Raw genomic sequence first — 15,276 nt, 5'->3', positions numbered from 1 at the left:
GAGTGCTATGTTAAGCAGACTACTCAGGAGTTACCTGTACTAAAATTAACTGGGCAAAACTAAGAATAAGAGAGCATCTTAAAGATGTCAAGCCAACTAGCAGACAAACAGTCTAGGTTCTGTGCACAGGCATCTTCAGGACTGATTTGAAGGCAGTAAGAGTTGATCTCTTTGGACCCTTCTCACATTTCCAAATACATTTAGAAACAGAAAAGTATATTATTTCCTTTCATTGTTTTGTCTTTCAAAACAACATTCTACAGGTCAACACACTAATAAAAATAAAATCAGAAAATCATAGTTTGCAATTCTTTAATAGCTACTACTGGTGATAACTAACAGTACAGGTGTTAATATTCTCTAGAGAAAAAAAATATACATATTACAGGATCTTATGCCCAATCCTGTGGATTCAGAGACCTCATATTTAGTTTGGATGGACACTAACATCTATGCATATAAATCCAGTACTAAGTGTCTCTGGGCTAACATTCAAACTCTTTTGGATCTAAGTTTTCCCAATCTGAGAGAAAAAAACTGAAGATAACTTACAGAGAGCAAAACTTGTATTTTTAAAAATTGTTTTTTCATAGTACATGGGAATGCTGCAGCATGCACTACTGTAGTAACTTATGAAAGAGAAGCACATATAAATTAAGACTATAATGACCTTTGGGTAGTATGACTATTTTTGACATTTTTTTTACTTTTATTAGAAAAAAATAAGCTGAAAAATACTTTCTATCTTCTGCAAAATTAATTAGACAATATCTCAATTCATCTAGAATGCTACAAACATATTAAATATTTAAACTACCAAATTAAAGAAAAAAATTAAGTGGATGAGAAAGACAATTCCAATAATCATATGCTGTTCTTTTATTCTCAGGCAAAAACAACCTAATAAATCTATTAAAAATGTACTTTTTATGAAGGATGATACCATATTAATTATTGAGGGAGTCATAATCATAGAGACACCAACAGCGAGAAGCTAGTTAATTTACAGGGAAAAAAATAAATTTGGTTCCTCGGAAGCCCCAGAGGACATTCAGTTTTCACTTTGCATGGACCGCAGCTGCTCTTAAATTAACTGGGGTGGGTGTGGGTGCCGTGAGCCTGCCGAGTCACTCTCAACGGATGGAGCTGCTCCAGAGAGACAAGTACGGCAGCAGCGGACGCCCTGTGGGCACTCAGTAAATATTAATCTATGATGTCAAGTCCTCTAATGAGAGTAGTGCTTGGAAGTTCTAAACAAAAGTGTAAAAAAGCATTCATTCCAGAAGGAAAAAAAACACACTAGACAATTATGTACCTTTTGGCAGTCACAGGCACAAAAAAAAAAATATGGCATGATTATTTTGAAATTTGATCTCTCTAGCAGTCAATACTATAAAGCTTGTTTTAAAAAAGCATTAACATTACTCAGAGCAGTGATCTTAATTCAGTGTATTTCGATCCAATAATGCCTGCTATATTCCAAATTCAATAAAAGTCTGGTGCAGACTGTAGGGTTTAATTCTATAAGCTTCAAGTCAGGGAGATTTGGGAAATGGGAAGTAGGCAGGGTCGTTTTTCAAGGTGGGGCTCACAGCCTGCCAGTAGAACGTTCCTAAGTAGGCCTAGAGAAGTGGTCCAGCGAGGAGACTGAGAATTTAACAGTCACTAACAGAACACTTCCAGCCTGCCTCAAAACTGGGCAGTTGAACACAGAATCAAATAAGCACGTGCCAGAAACAAATAAGCAAACGAGATCCAAAACTATTATTCAATCTTGAGATTGAAACTGAAAAAAAAAATCTTAGGCTGATCTAGAGAAAGATAACCAGAAGAGTCATGATTTAGGAGACATATCAGAGGAAAAAATGGTGTTTTTTTTAAGCTTCCCTGAGAAGCTGTGGGAAGAATGTCTTCCAACATTAGAAGTCTACTGTAGGAAAGGAAACCTCAACTTACCTGTGTAACTCCTAGGAGTAGGAGAAGACCCTGTGGACAATGGCTGTGGGAGGGAAAAAGCTGATTTCTGTCTGTGGGATGATGAGTTCTTGTTCCAGAAACTCTCAAGCAACATAAGACCACAGCTTTTCACAAATGTAGAGACTCAGTCATATTAAAATCCACTAAAATCTAACTGCCCCAAATTAACAACACTTTTCCTAAGGTCTCCTTGCATATTACTCAAATCAGTATTATTATAAGGGGTGCAGGTCTGATAAAGAAAGTTAATTTCATAATTTATATTAAAATACAAGAATTTAGCATTAAATGACTAATTAGTAACTAGACAACTTAGGAACAAGAAACTCCTGTTTTACGGCATACATCTGAATGCTGTTGGCTTTCCTATGATGGACAAGTTAGCTGAATGTGCTTCAAACCAAGAGGATAACATGGTCAGAGGGGATGACTTCTTCTATCTATAGCCTATCTCTGTGCCATCATAAGAAGTCTGCTCACGAGCCGGGCGGTGGTGGCGCACGCCTTTAATCCCAGCACTCGGGAGGCAGAGGCAGGCGGATCTCTGTGAGTTCGAGGCCAGCCTGGGCTACCAAGTGAGTCCCAGGAAAGGCGCAAAGCTACACAGAGAAACCCTGTCTCGAAAACCCAAAAAAAAAAAAAGTCTGCTCACAACATATCACTCTGAATTTTATTTTAATTGGGGCTCAATTTAAGTTAATTGTAACTTTTTTGTAAGAGCTGAAGTATTTGTAGCAAGTGTAAAAATGTGTTAACAGGCTGAATTATATTTATAACCAAATGTCCCTTTGTCATTCTTCATGAAATAAATATTCAAAAAGTTAGACAAAAGCAAATTTGACTTTCAAAATGATTTTCCTAGGTATAAAATATCAAAAGAACTGGGAAAATATCTGATACGTTCAGTGACAGAAAAATCATGTTTTTAATGAATGCCAATGATGTGATATGACTTGATATTTTAAACTATATAAATGTCACCCAGTTTTACTAACACCAGAATATACACCTATTATTTCTTACTCACTTTTAAATATGATAGTTGTTATACTTTGACAGTTTTTACCTTTCAACAAGAAAGTTCTAAGAGAAAAGAAAACAGAAGTGGAATGTCACCCACCTCTTAGAATTATTTACAAAATAAGTACCTCTTACCTCTAAACACAGCCAACTTTAATAGAACAGTGACAGCCAGACTGTCAACAAAGAATCATGGTTTCAAAATCTTAACTCCCCATGGAATCATAGATTTTTCCTGTGGTTTATGCACATAAAAACAAAATGCATTACCTAGTTAAAATTCTCATCATGTTTTCATTGAAATTCTGGAATACTATACTTGGCTTTAATTCCTAATGCCACTGTTTCAAGACCCACCATCAGCATGGGCCATAAAATGACACTAAATGTCATCTCACAGGAGACCTTTAGTATGAATTGAAATGACAAAAAAATTCAACTTACTTAACAATTTCATTATTTATATATATATATATATAAATATATATATATTAAGTGCCTACTATGTGTCAGGTTCTTGAATTACTCATGTTTGTGTCCTTCACCTAGTATAATGTAAAGTGCACATTAGAATAATCAACATTTTGTTCCATATGGGATGAATATGCTAATTAATAAGATACACAAAAGTAGTTTGTTTAGGAAAGAGCACTTTGTTGACAGTCTGGCTGTCACCATCTAAATATAATGTAGAAAGTAGTACAGCTGTTGATATTAGTTAGGGTTTAAGGGATTATTATTTGTATAAGTGGGATATACATGTAAAAATAGCTAATGATTACTCCAGGTTTAGATTTTAAACTAATTCCTCTGGGGGTGTGAGATAATTAAGTGATTCCTAAAAGAAGGCATTCTCTTCATATTCATACTGCATATATGAGCCAGCCACGTGGAGTGCAACCACATCAAAGGAACAACAGTTTTGCCTAAATCACAGTATCCGATGGCTTTCTAACTTTTCCGGTCATGATCCAGTCCCGCTGCATCTTTAAGCTCCACTTTTCTTTTGTACCAAGTGTGCAGCAATAGCAGCATTGTTCCATGCAGGCAATCATTCACTTGTGTGGGACTATGGAGGAACATTCCTGTGGATGCCTTGAGCCATCTGCCACAGACAATCACACATTATGCTGTGATGTTCCTCCTAGACATTTGATGCTAAGTGACTCTGACTTTGAAGCTGATCTAATAGACCAGTCACAGCACAGGTTTGAGAAGAATGGGGGAATATTAAGCACCAGTGGAAATCTAGCATTCTAGCCATGTTCCATCAAGTGTCAGGGCCCTGCAGCAGTCCTGATTACGTAATCAGCCTAAGAAAGTTAATCTGTTTCATCCAAAGTACCTACACTGATGCACTGCTATTTGCTCCATGAGATACAGAAGGGAAGTGAGTCACTGACCCTCCTCTAGTCAAAGGCAATGAAGACCACACTAACAGAAAAACAAGTGTTGGTATAAAGGGAAAGGATTATGGTAGAACAACCAAACAACCTATAATAAGTTTGGTATGAAAAAGAAAAGCTTTGTTGCATGGCATGGAATGGGCATCGCAGTTTGACACACTAGTCCATTATCTACCCCTTTGTACAATGAGTTAGTTCCTTTCCATCTGGGTCTGGTCAGTAATGCTATATGCAGAAAAAGAAAGAGATGGATGGAGGAGAAAGGGGGAGAGGGAAGGGTAGTCAGAGTAGAGGGGACAGTAGAGGTATATGATATATATGATAGATAGGTATATGACAGCCAGATAGATAGACAGACAGACAGACAGACAGATAGATAGATAGATAGATAGATAGATAGATAGATAGATAGATAGATCAGGGTATTGATTGCTCCAGCTGGCTCCTTGTCAGATGGCCTGATTGACTGAATCATTAAGCCAACATCCCCATCATTTCTTAAGATTCTTCTCTGTTCTTTTCCTTTGTTTTAGATTCCATCCATCGCCCCTTTCCACATACTCTGGGCAAAGGATAGTAGCAATTTCATTGTCAAGAGCACTAAAATACCACAGTGTCCTGTGTTTTCTTTAACCTCAACTTTGTAAATAATACCTTCATCAAATGATCCTAATTTGAGTTAATTATTTGATTCACACTGGGTCCCTGACACCTAGTATCATTGTAAGATTTTGACCATGAGTGGCTAGGAGGATAGGTTTTGTTACTAGTTGTGGTAACACATAAAGGAAGAGAGTAAGTTCAACTATAGAAATAAAGTAAACTATGTTCTGAATTAGCTGTATGATACTTGTAAATCATCCACAGGGAGAGACTCACAGCAGCTGCAAAAGAAAGCCTGACCTGAACAATGAGATAATCATCAATGGGTGGAAGTCTGTAAGATTTAATCATTGCTATAAGGACTTGTAGGGTACAGAGAATTTATTTCATTTAGGAGATGAAGCCCCAAAGCTCCACTTGAAAATACAAAAATACTAGCACTTAAAACAACATTAATTACTGTCTAGCTAAGCTCTCCCTTGGTAGATGAGGTAACTAAGCCTGCAGTTAGGCATCAGAGGGGTACACTGTTAGTTAATGATAGTGCTGGTATGAGAATCTACCTGGACTCCTATATGTATACTCTTCTCACAATATACAGCATTTATCGCTATTTGAGTGACTTCCACAAGTCAGCAAATACTGAGCACCTAGTGTAAAGTTGATATAAAGGACAATATAAAATTTTAATTATTTTCAAACAGTTCATAGAATTAACCAACAAGGCATCCAAACATATAGGAATGAAACAACTATTGTCTGTTAAGCACATAAGTTTTCATTGTTAATATGCAAGGTCAGCAGTATGTTTTCATACATTCACTCGTATGTTTCTACCCACAGAGGCCACCTACCTAGATGACAGCTTGAATTAAACACATTTAAACAAGTGAGAGATAAATACTGTTATTATTCATTTATGAATATGCACGCATTATGTTTTGTTATTATTTACATGTATTGTATAAGATGCATGTAAACAAAGACAGCAAAACAGTTGAAAACCATCTCAATAGAAATCCTAACTACAACGTAATCACTTTCCTATTTTCTCAAATTTTCCTACTTTCTCAGTTGCATTTATCAATAGCAAAAAATTAACTTATTAAAAATTGGGCTTATGTAGTAGAATTTTTAGAAGTCTGAATTTGGGAGCTACTATTTCAAGGTAAAAGTGACGGTTATATGTACAGTTAAGATGATCGCTACTGGTCTGTGATGTAGTGGGTAGATGTTCCAGCTTTGACCTGGAAGTACTACCCCTAGTGAGGCTTCTGGTAACTGCTATGCCTACCTATACCCACCCCTGGGGCGGGGCTGAGACAAGAGCCTTTAAGACCCAAGATTCATATGTGCAGGCCCTCTTGGTTCCTCAAGATCTTGGATGCTGGATGGTAGACTGAACAGAGTTCTCCAGAGAACCCCGCTGGACTATACCTCACCTCTCCCAGATCCTATAATCAACCCCTTTACTGGCTGTAAGTTACCCCAAAATAAACCTCCTTTTTTACCTACATGGAGTTGCCTTGTTAATCCCCACAATACTGTGAGGTAAAGCAAGATGGTGGGACATGACTTTCTGATGCTCTTCCTCCCATAGAAATATCAGATTGAACAATTACCTACCTCAGAAATAACTTCACCAGGCCTAAGAAAGGCAGATGAGTGATTACACAGCACATCTGTGTAGACTGCAGGTAAGTTGAGATACAAAGAAGAGGTTAAGAAAGAAAATCCTATGCTACACACATGACCCTCTCTCCAACCCCAGGCAATGCAACTTAGAGACAGATGCCCTCTGCTTAGAGACAGGATAGGGAATGAGTCCACAGACACAAATGCTAGACACACTCCAGGAAAATCAGTGTGAGGACCAGATGAGCCCCCATCACCTTAGTCTCCAGGTAGGTACAGAGGACTGCAGTTAGTCTGGTCCAGTAGCCCAAGATTCTATACCTTCCCTGCAACTCAGTCTCTTATGCACTCCACACCAGACTAGCCTCAGAGCCTTAGGGTACAAACTCCCTGTAATACCAGGTCAGAGACAATAGACTCAGCCCCTATGATGTCTTGGCCTCTAGGCCTACTCAGCACCAGGCCAGGCTTTGTGTCCCCAGACTACAGGCTAAGTAAGTCCCAGTCCATACCAGAACCAAAAGGCCTCCACATAGGAAAGGAAGTTAAGATACAGACAATGTGCCCTTATTGACAGAAAACCCTAGAAATGCCACTAAAATGATACAAAAACCTAGGGATGATTAAATTCAGTAAAATTAAAGATATAAAATCAATACACAAAACCAATGGTATTTCTACACACTATTACAAACTCTCCAAAAGAAAAATCAAGTTCACAGGACCCCACACTTAGATGAAGGTCTAGAGGTAGACAATGGTTATTGAAGTGGGAAGGATCAGTTTTCTTCAGAGATGAGCTCCCTGATAGGTTGTGCAGTCATAAATGGACAGTCCTAAACACATGTACATATAGGCAAGACTATTTTTATTCTGTAGGGTATGTGCTGTGTGTGTGTCTGTGTGTGTGTGTGTGTGTGTGTGTGTAAAACATAACAATAATTGTAGAAGAGGTCATGAACTCAAGAGGGGATTGTTTGGGGGAGACATAGAAGGAACTGTAAATGAAGAGGAAGGGGTAGAAATGATTTAAAGACAATGTACCCATGTATGAAATTCTCAAAAAATTAAAATTATAAAGGGAAAACAATCCTATTTGTAATGGCTACAAAAAATAAAATATTGAGTAATAAATTTAACCAAGATGAATTATATATACTCTTAGACCTATAAAGTATAAAAAATTAATGAAAGAAATTGATTAAAAACACAAATAAATGAAAAGATATCTCATATTCATGGACTACAAGAATAAACATTAAAATGCCTGCAGTACTCACAGAAATAAAATGCAATGCTTATAAAAATCCCAATAACATTTTTTCAGAAAAATAAAAAAATCCTAAAATCTGTGTGGAAGCACATAGCACCCCAAATAGCCAAAGTAATCTTAAGCAAAGAAGAATGAAGCTCTAGCCATCACAATACCTGGCTTCTAAATAAGCTACGAAGATATCTAGATATCTAGATATCTAGATAGATAGATAGATAGATAGATAGATAGATAGATAGATAGAGATAGATAGAGATAGATAGATAGATAGACAGATAGATGATAGAGATGCGTGTATATCATTTAATATGTAATATATGTGTATTGATTGTATAGTGTAAAAGGAATAGCATATAGTGTAGTGGAACAGAATCAGATCCCAGAAATAAAAGTACCCCCACCAAGAGTCAGTTGATTTTCAACAAAGGTGCCAAGAATATACAATGGGGAGAAAATAAAACTCTTCAATGATCAGTGGTAGGAAAACTGGATATTTGCATGCAGAAGAATGAAAATAGACCATTACCTCACACATTCAAAAGTCAACTCAAAACTAATTACTTAACTGTATAGCCTGAAACCATAAATATTTTAGAAGAAAGCAGAACAAAAGGTGTTATGCTGAACTTGACAAAGATTATTCTCAAATAGAAAAAAATAACATCATAAATTTATTGCAAGGGCTGACTTCAAAAAACACAGAAAAAATGATAAATTGACAAATCATACTGTATCAAACTAAAATATTTCTGCTCAGAAAGAGGAGCAATTAGCAGAGAAAGAAGGCAAGTACAAAGTGTGTAAACATATTTACCAACCACTCACTAGATGAGAGGGTAATGTCATGAATGTATAAGGAACTCAACTGTAAAACACATATAGCCCACTTAAAATGCACAGCACACTTAACAAGCATATCTTAAAAGGTTTATAGGCCAAGAGATATGTGAAAAAAATGCTCAATGATACTAACTGTCCAAGGAACGCAAATTCAATCTACAATGAGTTGTTAACTCACCTATGTTAAAGATCACCACTATCAAGAAGACAAGAGATAACAAGGTTTGGCACAGATTTGGAGAAAAAGGGAACCCTTGCACTGTATCATTGGGAATGTAATTTTGTTTAGCTGTTACAGATAATGGGAGGCGGTTACCCCAAAGAATTAAGAGAACTGTCATATGATCCAACAGTCCCATTCATTATTCAAGGTATAATGAGAGAAAATAAAATGAGTGTGCCACGGCCTGTGTGCACTTTCCTACATCACAGCACCATTCACAACAGCAAATATGTAGTATCACCCTAAATGTCAGCCACAGATGAATGAATGAAAAAATAATAAATATATTCTATTTTCATTTTCAACATTATTACATAACTATAAATGTAATTGGAATACTATTTGGGATTTTTAAAGAAGGAAATCCTACCATTTGAAGCAAAATAGAGGAACCTGGAGGGCATTTCGAAAAGTAAAATAAGCCAGCTACAGAAGACAAATACTGCATGATTTCACTTACGTGTAGAAACTTAGAAAGTGAGGCTCATAGACCAAGATGGTAAGGAGCAAGGGAAAAGAGAGGATGTTGGTTAAAGCATGCAAAACCCTTTACAATGATGGAGTAGGTTTTTGGGATCAATTCTATACATGCTGATTACAGCTCATATATGTTGTATATTTCAAATTTGCCAAGAGGAGATTTTGTTTTCATTGCAGAAATGATTTAACCATATGAAATTACAGCTATATTAAGTAGCTTAATATAATCATTCTATGACATAAATATATACTAAAATATCACAATGTGTTCCACAAATGCATATAATTGTTCCTTGTCGATTAAAATAAAAAGTAGAAAAGATAGTTGGTTTCCATCTGAAGTTTGACACAAGTCTGTTTTACAAACGCAACAAAGAAGAGCTTTACAAACTTTCCACAGTTCTACTAACAACGCTCAAAACACACCAGACTTTGAAAGGAAGTCATGATCTGTAAAAAAATGCAACAAAAACAACAAACAAAACCCAAGATCCCATGAACTGGTAACAACAGAGGACAAACCACAATCTAGAAGAAATTGTCCTTAAACATTTGACCCCAGGAATCTGTTCTGTATATAACTCATCCACGGAAGTAGTAGTCGGGTTAAGCACATCTCCTGGGTATGTGCTGGGACCTCAACGTCAAATGCACAGGAATGACCTAATCCGCAGGAGTGAAACAGGGAAGCCTTAAACTGTAAAAAGTGGGAAAGAGGAGACCGTTTGCAGAGCCAGGTTCTAGGTAATGCCGTGTGTGTGTGTGTGTGTGTGTGTGTGTGTGTGTGTGTGTGTGTGTGTGTGATATCACACTGTGCGCTAAACAAAGAATGGCTCTGAGCCTGCCAAACTCCAGTAAAGAAAGTCTATTTTAATCAGATTAAACTGAACCCCTTTGCCCATTTCTCTTTATGGAACATGTTCATTCCTTGGGCCATCTACTTTTAGACACCTCATTATCAACTCTTCCCTTTATTCCCTATTTTGTGAGAAGAAATCAGAACGTCCACAGTTTCCAAGGTAAAAATGAATATACTAAATTTCATTTTCTAGGGACTAGAAAGGGGCTTCTGTCTACTGAAGTTCTACATCAACCATAATGAAGCTGTTTCATGAGAGAAACAGGTCACTGATAGAAATCACGTTTAAAGCAGATTACCTGGAAACATTGACCTCTTAAACACTACAAACTGAACTGTAAAGCAAAAGTATCGTGGTCTCATTTCCTATCTTTAAACATGATATTTAATAGCTAACATTGGTCTAGCCTCTCAAGGGACTTCAGCTTTCAATTTAAGTTTACTCAAGCACACTGGCAGGGCAGAGGAAGTGTATGCAACCCAGGTACATTCTAGGTACTACAGCATTCAGTATTATGGGAAGGAAAATTTTGCTCAAATAGTGAAATCTTACACCAATCCTAGGGTACAGCATTGTCTTAGTTTAGGCCCACAGACTGCATTCAAATATTAATGTATAGTCAATGTTTGAAAAATTCTATGAATTTCTATACATGTATAGCTGATGATTGAGAAATTATATACCATTAAATTCCCTGATCGATATGAAAAAGTTTTGCTTATATATTTAAACATCATGGATTTAAAGGGTCCTTTTCTTCAGTCACTTGCATTTAGATGGAATACAACACATTCCTCCATTCCCCCACATTAACAAATATTATAGCCAGAACTTACAATGGGATTATAAAAGCAAATCTTGGGAAGGTTTCTTGAAGCAGGACTACAATTATGTTAAATGTGCATTCACATGAACAAAGACCAGAATGTATTATTTAAATGTACAAAGTAATATTGGACAAGTTGAACTGCAGGTGTTTTTTTCATTTTGTAAAAGTGCATTAAGGGCAAATCCAATGAAAATTCTTTAAATCCCAGGTACTTACCGTCGTTGGAAAATAACGACTAGTTTTGAATTTTTTCATAGCCATTGAAGAGGTGTAAGTGCCCAGGAAGAGGATGAAGGACATGAGTGTGATATCAGGAACAAAATCACAGTTGTTTCCCACAAGCTTTCCTCCATACTTCAAACACTCCTTCTTTGACAGATAGGCCCAGTCAAAGGTAGCGTTATGGTACTGAAAATAAAACAAGGATTTTTTTTAGAAGAGAATATTGACACATCTGAAGCAGCTTCTCATACTTGATGGGATCTAGATGGACTGCACCAGAACCACTATACACCAATCTGAACATGACCACTGGAGGATGCAGTACCCTGACGAGGCCTTACTAGAGTGACAGGGGATAAAGAAGCCAGCAATCATGAAGGGCACAATGAGAGGGATTATGCAGTGTGTTATGCAGTTTGCTCTTCCCTCTTACAACCAGCCATTTGTTTAACAGTCACAAACCACAAAGTGCTTCTTTCCTGCCAGCCTTCCTGTGGGTCAAATGAGACACATTAATATCCTAAATCTCAAAATGTGAGAATTCAGAAACACCTTAATTGTTCACAAAGTACTTACTTGTATGTACCTGGGTCCATCCTTATGGTACTATCAATACTCTAAAAGGTAACTAACACACAAGTAGGTAGCTCACCTCACCTACCTTACAGTACTACCAATACTCTAAAAGGTAACTAACCCACAAGTAGGTAGCTCACCTCACCTATCTTACAGTACTACCAATACTCTAAAAGGTAACTAACCCACAGTAGGCTATTTCTTACCATAATAAGTGCATCCTAGTGACTGAAGAAATGATACTATCAAAGTGTTCACGGTCCCAGACTTCTCAGCGGCAAACCTAATACAATATAGCTTTCTTCTTGTTGACTACAGGTCAGCACTTGGAACACACGTGAGTGGAATGGCTGTGATACCTCTGCACCGCTTCGGCTGTGTGAGAGATCTCCAGTCCTGTGTTCCCATGATCTCAAGCACACAGGTCAGTTTCTTGTGTTGCTGGCCTGTCATCAACACCACGTGTCTTTCTGGCCACTCGGCCACTCCCTCTATCTTCTGTATCTAATACAGAGGCGAATCCTCTTGCTCATGTCATGGGTAGACCTGTGCGCCCACCTCAGCTCCTACCCAACCACAGCCGGCTGCTTCTCTGCAAGCTGCCCTTTGTCATGCAACAGCCACCTTACCAGTTACTGCCTAAGCCACCTGCTTCTGTTCAGAGACGGGGCAGCCCTTTGGCACAGACTGTACTCCAGAATTTCAGAATCAGGCTGAAGCTAAACTCAGCTGAGACACATCCTTGTTCACAATTGACCTGTCCTGAACTGTTTTTCTTACTCAGTCTGAGGCATACTCTCAACTAGTGCCATACAAGTGAAATCCCCGTATTAGAATCTACTTCTAAAACAGTCAGCTTACTTTACTGATAGGACAACTACAAGTCAATGGCCTCTAAGTCCCAAGAACTTTTTCTAGACTCTAAGAGTCTGACGGAAACCTCTAAGCGATTTCAATACGTTTCTCATCTTTAGTATTCAACAGTGCAGGGGTGAATGCTCCTCCGATGCTTGATGGTTTTCTGTGATAAAGTTACTTGGTGGTCCATTCCCTTATATAAAAGAATCTCTATGCAGCTATTTCTTGTATCTGAGCCTTATTCAATAATTACCCTTTAAGTATGCTGGTTTTGCTGTACAAAGAGCATGTGTTCATACTGTGGCAGCAATGGCTGTTTCCTAGACTTATATTCCCAGAACCATCTCTGCCTAAATAAAAGTCAACATGATTAGTGGAAATGATTGAGTATCTCATCTGAGAAAGTTTCTAACTACCTTATAACTTGTATCTTCTTGGGTTCCAGGCTAAGAGGACATTGTATGATAATGAGAGTTACTTGGAAATACCTTACAAAAAAGTGTGGAATGATAAATTTCTGTTGTCCTTTAAAGGAAAGAATTCTATGTCACATCAAATAAATCAACATCTTTTACCATTCTAGGAATTCTCTTGATATCAGTGGTCCAGTCTGGCCAGAAAGGGAGGAGGTTTTCACAGAACTCAAAAGGCAAAATGCCTGTCCAAGGTATAAAAATCAACTCTAGATTTTCACTTGAAATATTTTCCCGTTACCTCCAGTTGTAAACAGTTGAACTGCAGAACTGCTTTTATCGAACTCTGCAAGGTGATTAATCATGTCTTGTGTTGTTTTTTTAGATTTCCGCATATGGATGCTTTCAGGAGAATAGAGCTAACGTTTAGAGGTCATAATTGGTAGCATATTTCTTTGCTTTAAAAATCAGCAAAACTGTGGCCTAATTTCACATCAGCAATGTAACATCAGCAGAGTCCTTCTCTGTAGCTGGAATTCCCCCAGGGATGTAAGATACACTGGAATAACCCCAACAGGAATTTTTAGCCATCTTCTAACAAACACTCAGGTTCAGGTGAAAATGGCACAGATATAGATGCCAAGATGGTTAGCTTAACTTCCATCCGTCAGTTCAAAATGGCAATGCCAATGTTTTAAAAGTGCCAGATGAATCTGTTATTGTTATCTGAAAAAAATAACCTCCAAATCCCATCTACAACTAACGTCTCACATATAAACGTTTAGGCAACTGGCATATATCTTAACGTAGGTAATTTTCCAAAATAAAAAGTTTATGGCTTTCATAAAACCTCAAGTATAGCTGACAATCAGTTCAACTTAAAGACCACAGAAAACACATCTATATGATTTGTGTTATTTCCATTATTTCAGATAAGCTAATGTTAAGTGAAGGTTAATTCCTTACGACTTCAGATAGAATCTATATCATGAAGAAATGCATCTGGAGCCATGACTACTACCTGAGTTCAAGTCCCCAGTGTCTGCTGTGGGTTAATTCAGGAGACTTGGATCACACTGCCACTGTCTTCTCTCTTTGTAGGTGTTTCTCATATCTATGATTTTCATCTTTATTTCTTATGCAAAATACTCTCTGGTCTTTAGGAATAGGACAAATGAGAACATAATCTCAGAAATCTCTGACTGTTAGAATTCTCACATCACCTCTTTTTTCTTAAGATGCTTATAATTTTGCATAGCAGTTATATTGCAGCCCACCCTCAATGATTAGTGAATTTGGAAATCCTTGGAAAGATGTCTAGTGGATGTAGGAGTGATGTCAAGACTGGAGACATCAACGGCAAAGAGCTGACCTTGGAGTAATGGCTCAAATACCACTACAAATGTACTGAATGAAAACGTGTAGAGCACCCAGTGTGTCCATGAGGGAGGTGAGACACCACAGAAGGCAATGGGTAGAGTGCGGTGACAGGTGAAAGCAGCACAATGGGCTGAGAAATGAGCGGGAGCGAAAAGCTTCAACGGCAATTTCAGACTTTTTAAAACAAAATACAGTGACAAAGGACATTCGAGAACACCAGAGCACTGCACCGTTTTTAATATGAGTTTCTCAGGGATGGCAAACACAAAATCTGTTCCTGGGGGATGAGACAATACAAACCACCCAAACTCAACTACTTGTGGAGATGAAGAGGAAAAGGGGGTAGTGAGAAAATCGAGAATGGGGGGAAAAAGACAAAAGAGACAGACACAGATGCTGACTGTGGACTGGGCAAAATCTACAAATGATAAATTGGACAGCCAAAGGATCAATAGGACTGTGTACACAACAGTACGAAAGAGAGAGAGAGAGAGAGAGAGAGAGAGAGAGAGAGAGAGAGAGAGAGAGAGAGAAGAAGAAAAGAGCAGGGTTCAGTGTAGGGTATGGCAGGCACCAGAGAGGTCCTATTAACTGAATGAATAAAGTCCTTCATCAGGCCTGGAGTATATGAGATAGTCAAAGAACTGTGTCAGTCCTCTGTGCAGAGGATAAAGTTAAAAT

The 15,276-nt window shown here is 37.7% G+C and overlaps 1 protein-coding gene across 3 annotated transcripts in view; it reads right to left on the bottom strand.

Annotated features, from left to right (window-relative positions):
- The window catches only part of Slc4a4 (solute carrier family 4 member 4), a 337,951-nt gene that overhangs the window by 45,392 nt on the left and 277,283 nt on the right, over positions 1–15,276 (bottom strand). For all 3 annotated transcript variants that reach the window (XM_052735335.1, XM_052735337.1, XM_052735336.1), the window contains exon 16: positions 11,363–11,554. In XM_052735335.1, the coding sequence (XP_052591295.1) occupies positions 11,363–11,554 (192 nt within the window). The remainder of the gene's footprint in view (positions 1–11,362; positions 11,555–15,276) is intronic.

The sequence above is a fragment of the Peromyscus californicus genome, unplaced genomic scaffold (genome assembly GCF_007827085.1).
Source record: "Peromyscus californicus insignis strain IS unplaced genomic scaffold, ASM782708v3 Scaffold_13__1_contigs__length_99412109, whole genome shotgun sequence".
Lineage (NCBI taxonomy): Eukaryota > Metazoa > Chordata > Mammalia > Rodentia > Cricetidae > Peromyscus > Peromyscus californicus.
Note: the sequence above shows the minus strand (reverse complement) of the source record. Positions and strands in the feature narration are given on the sequence as shown.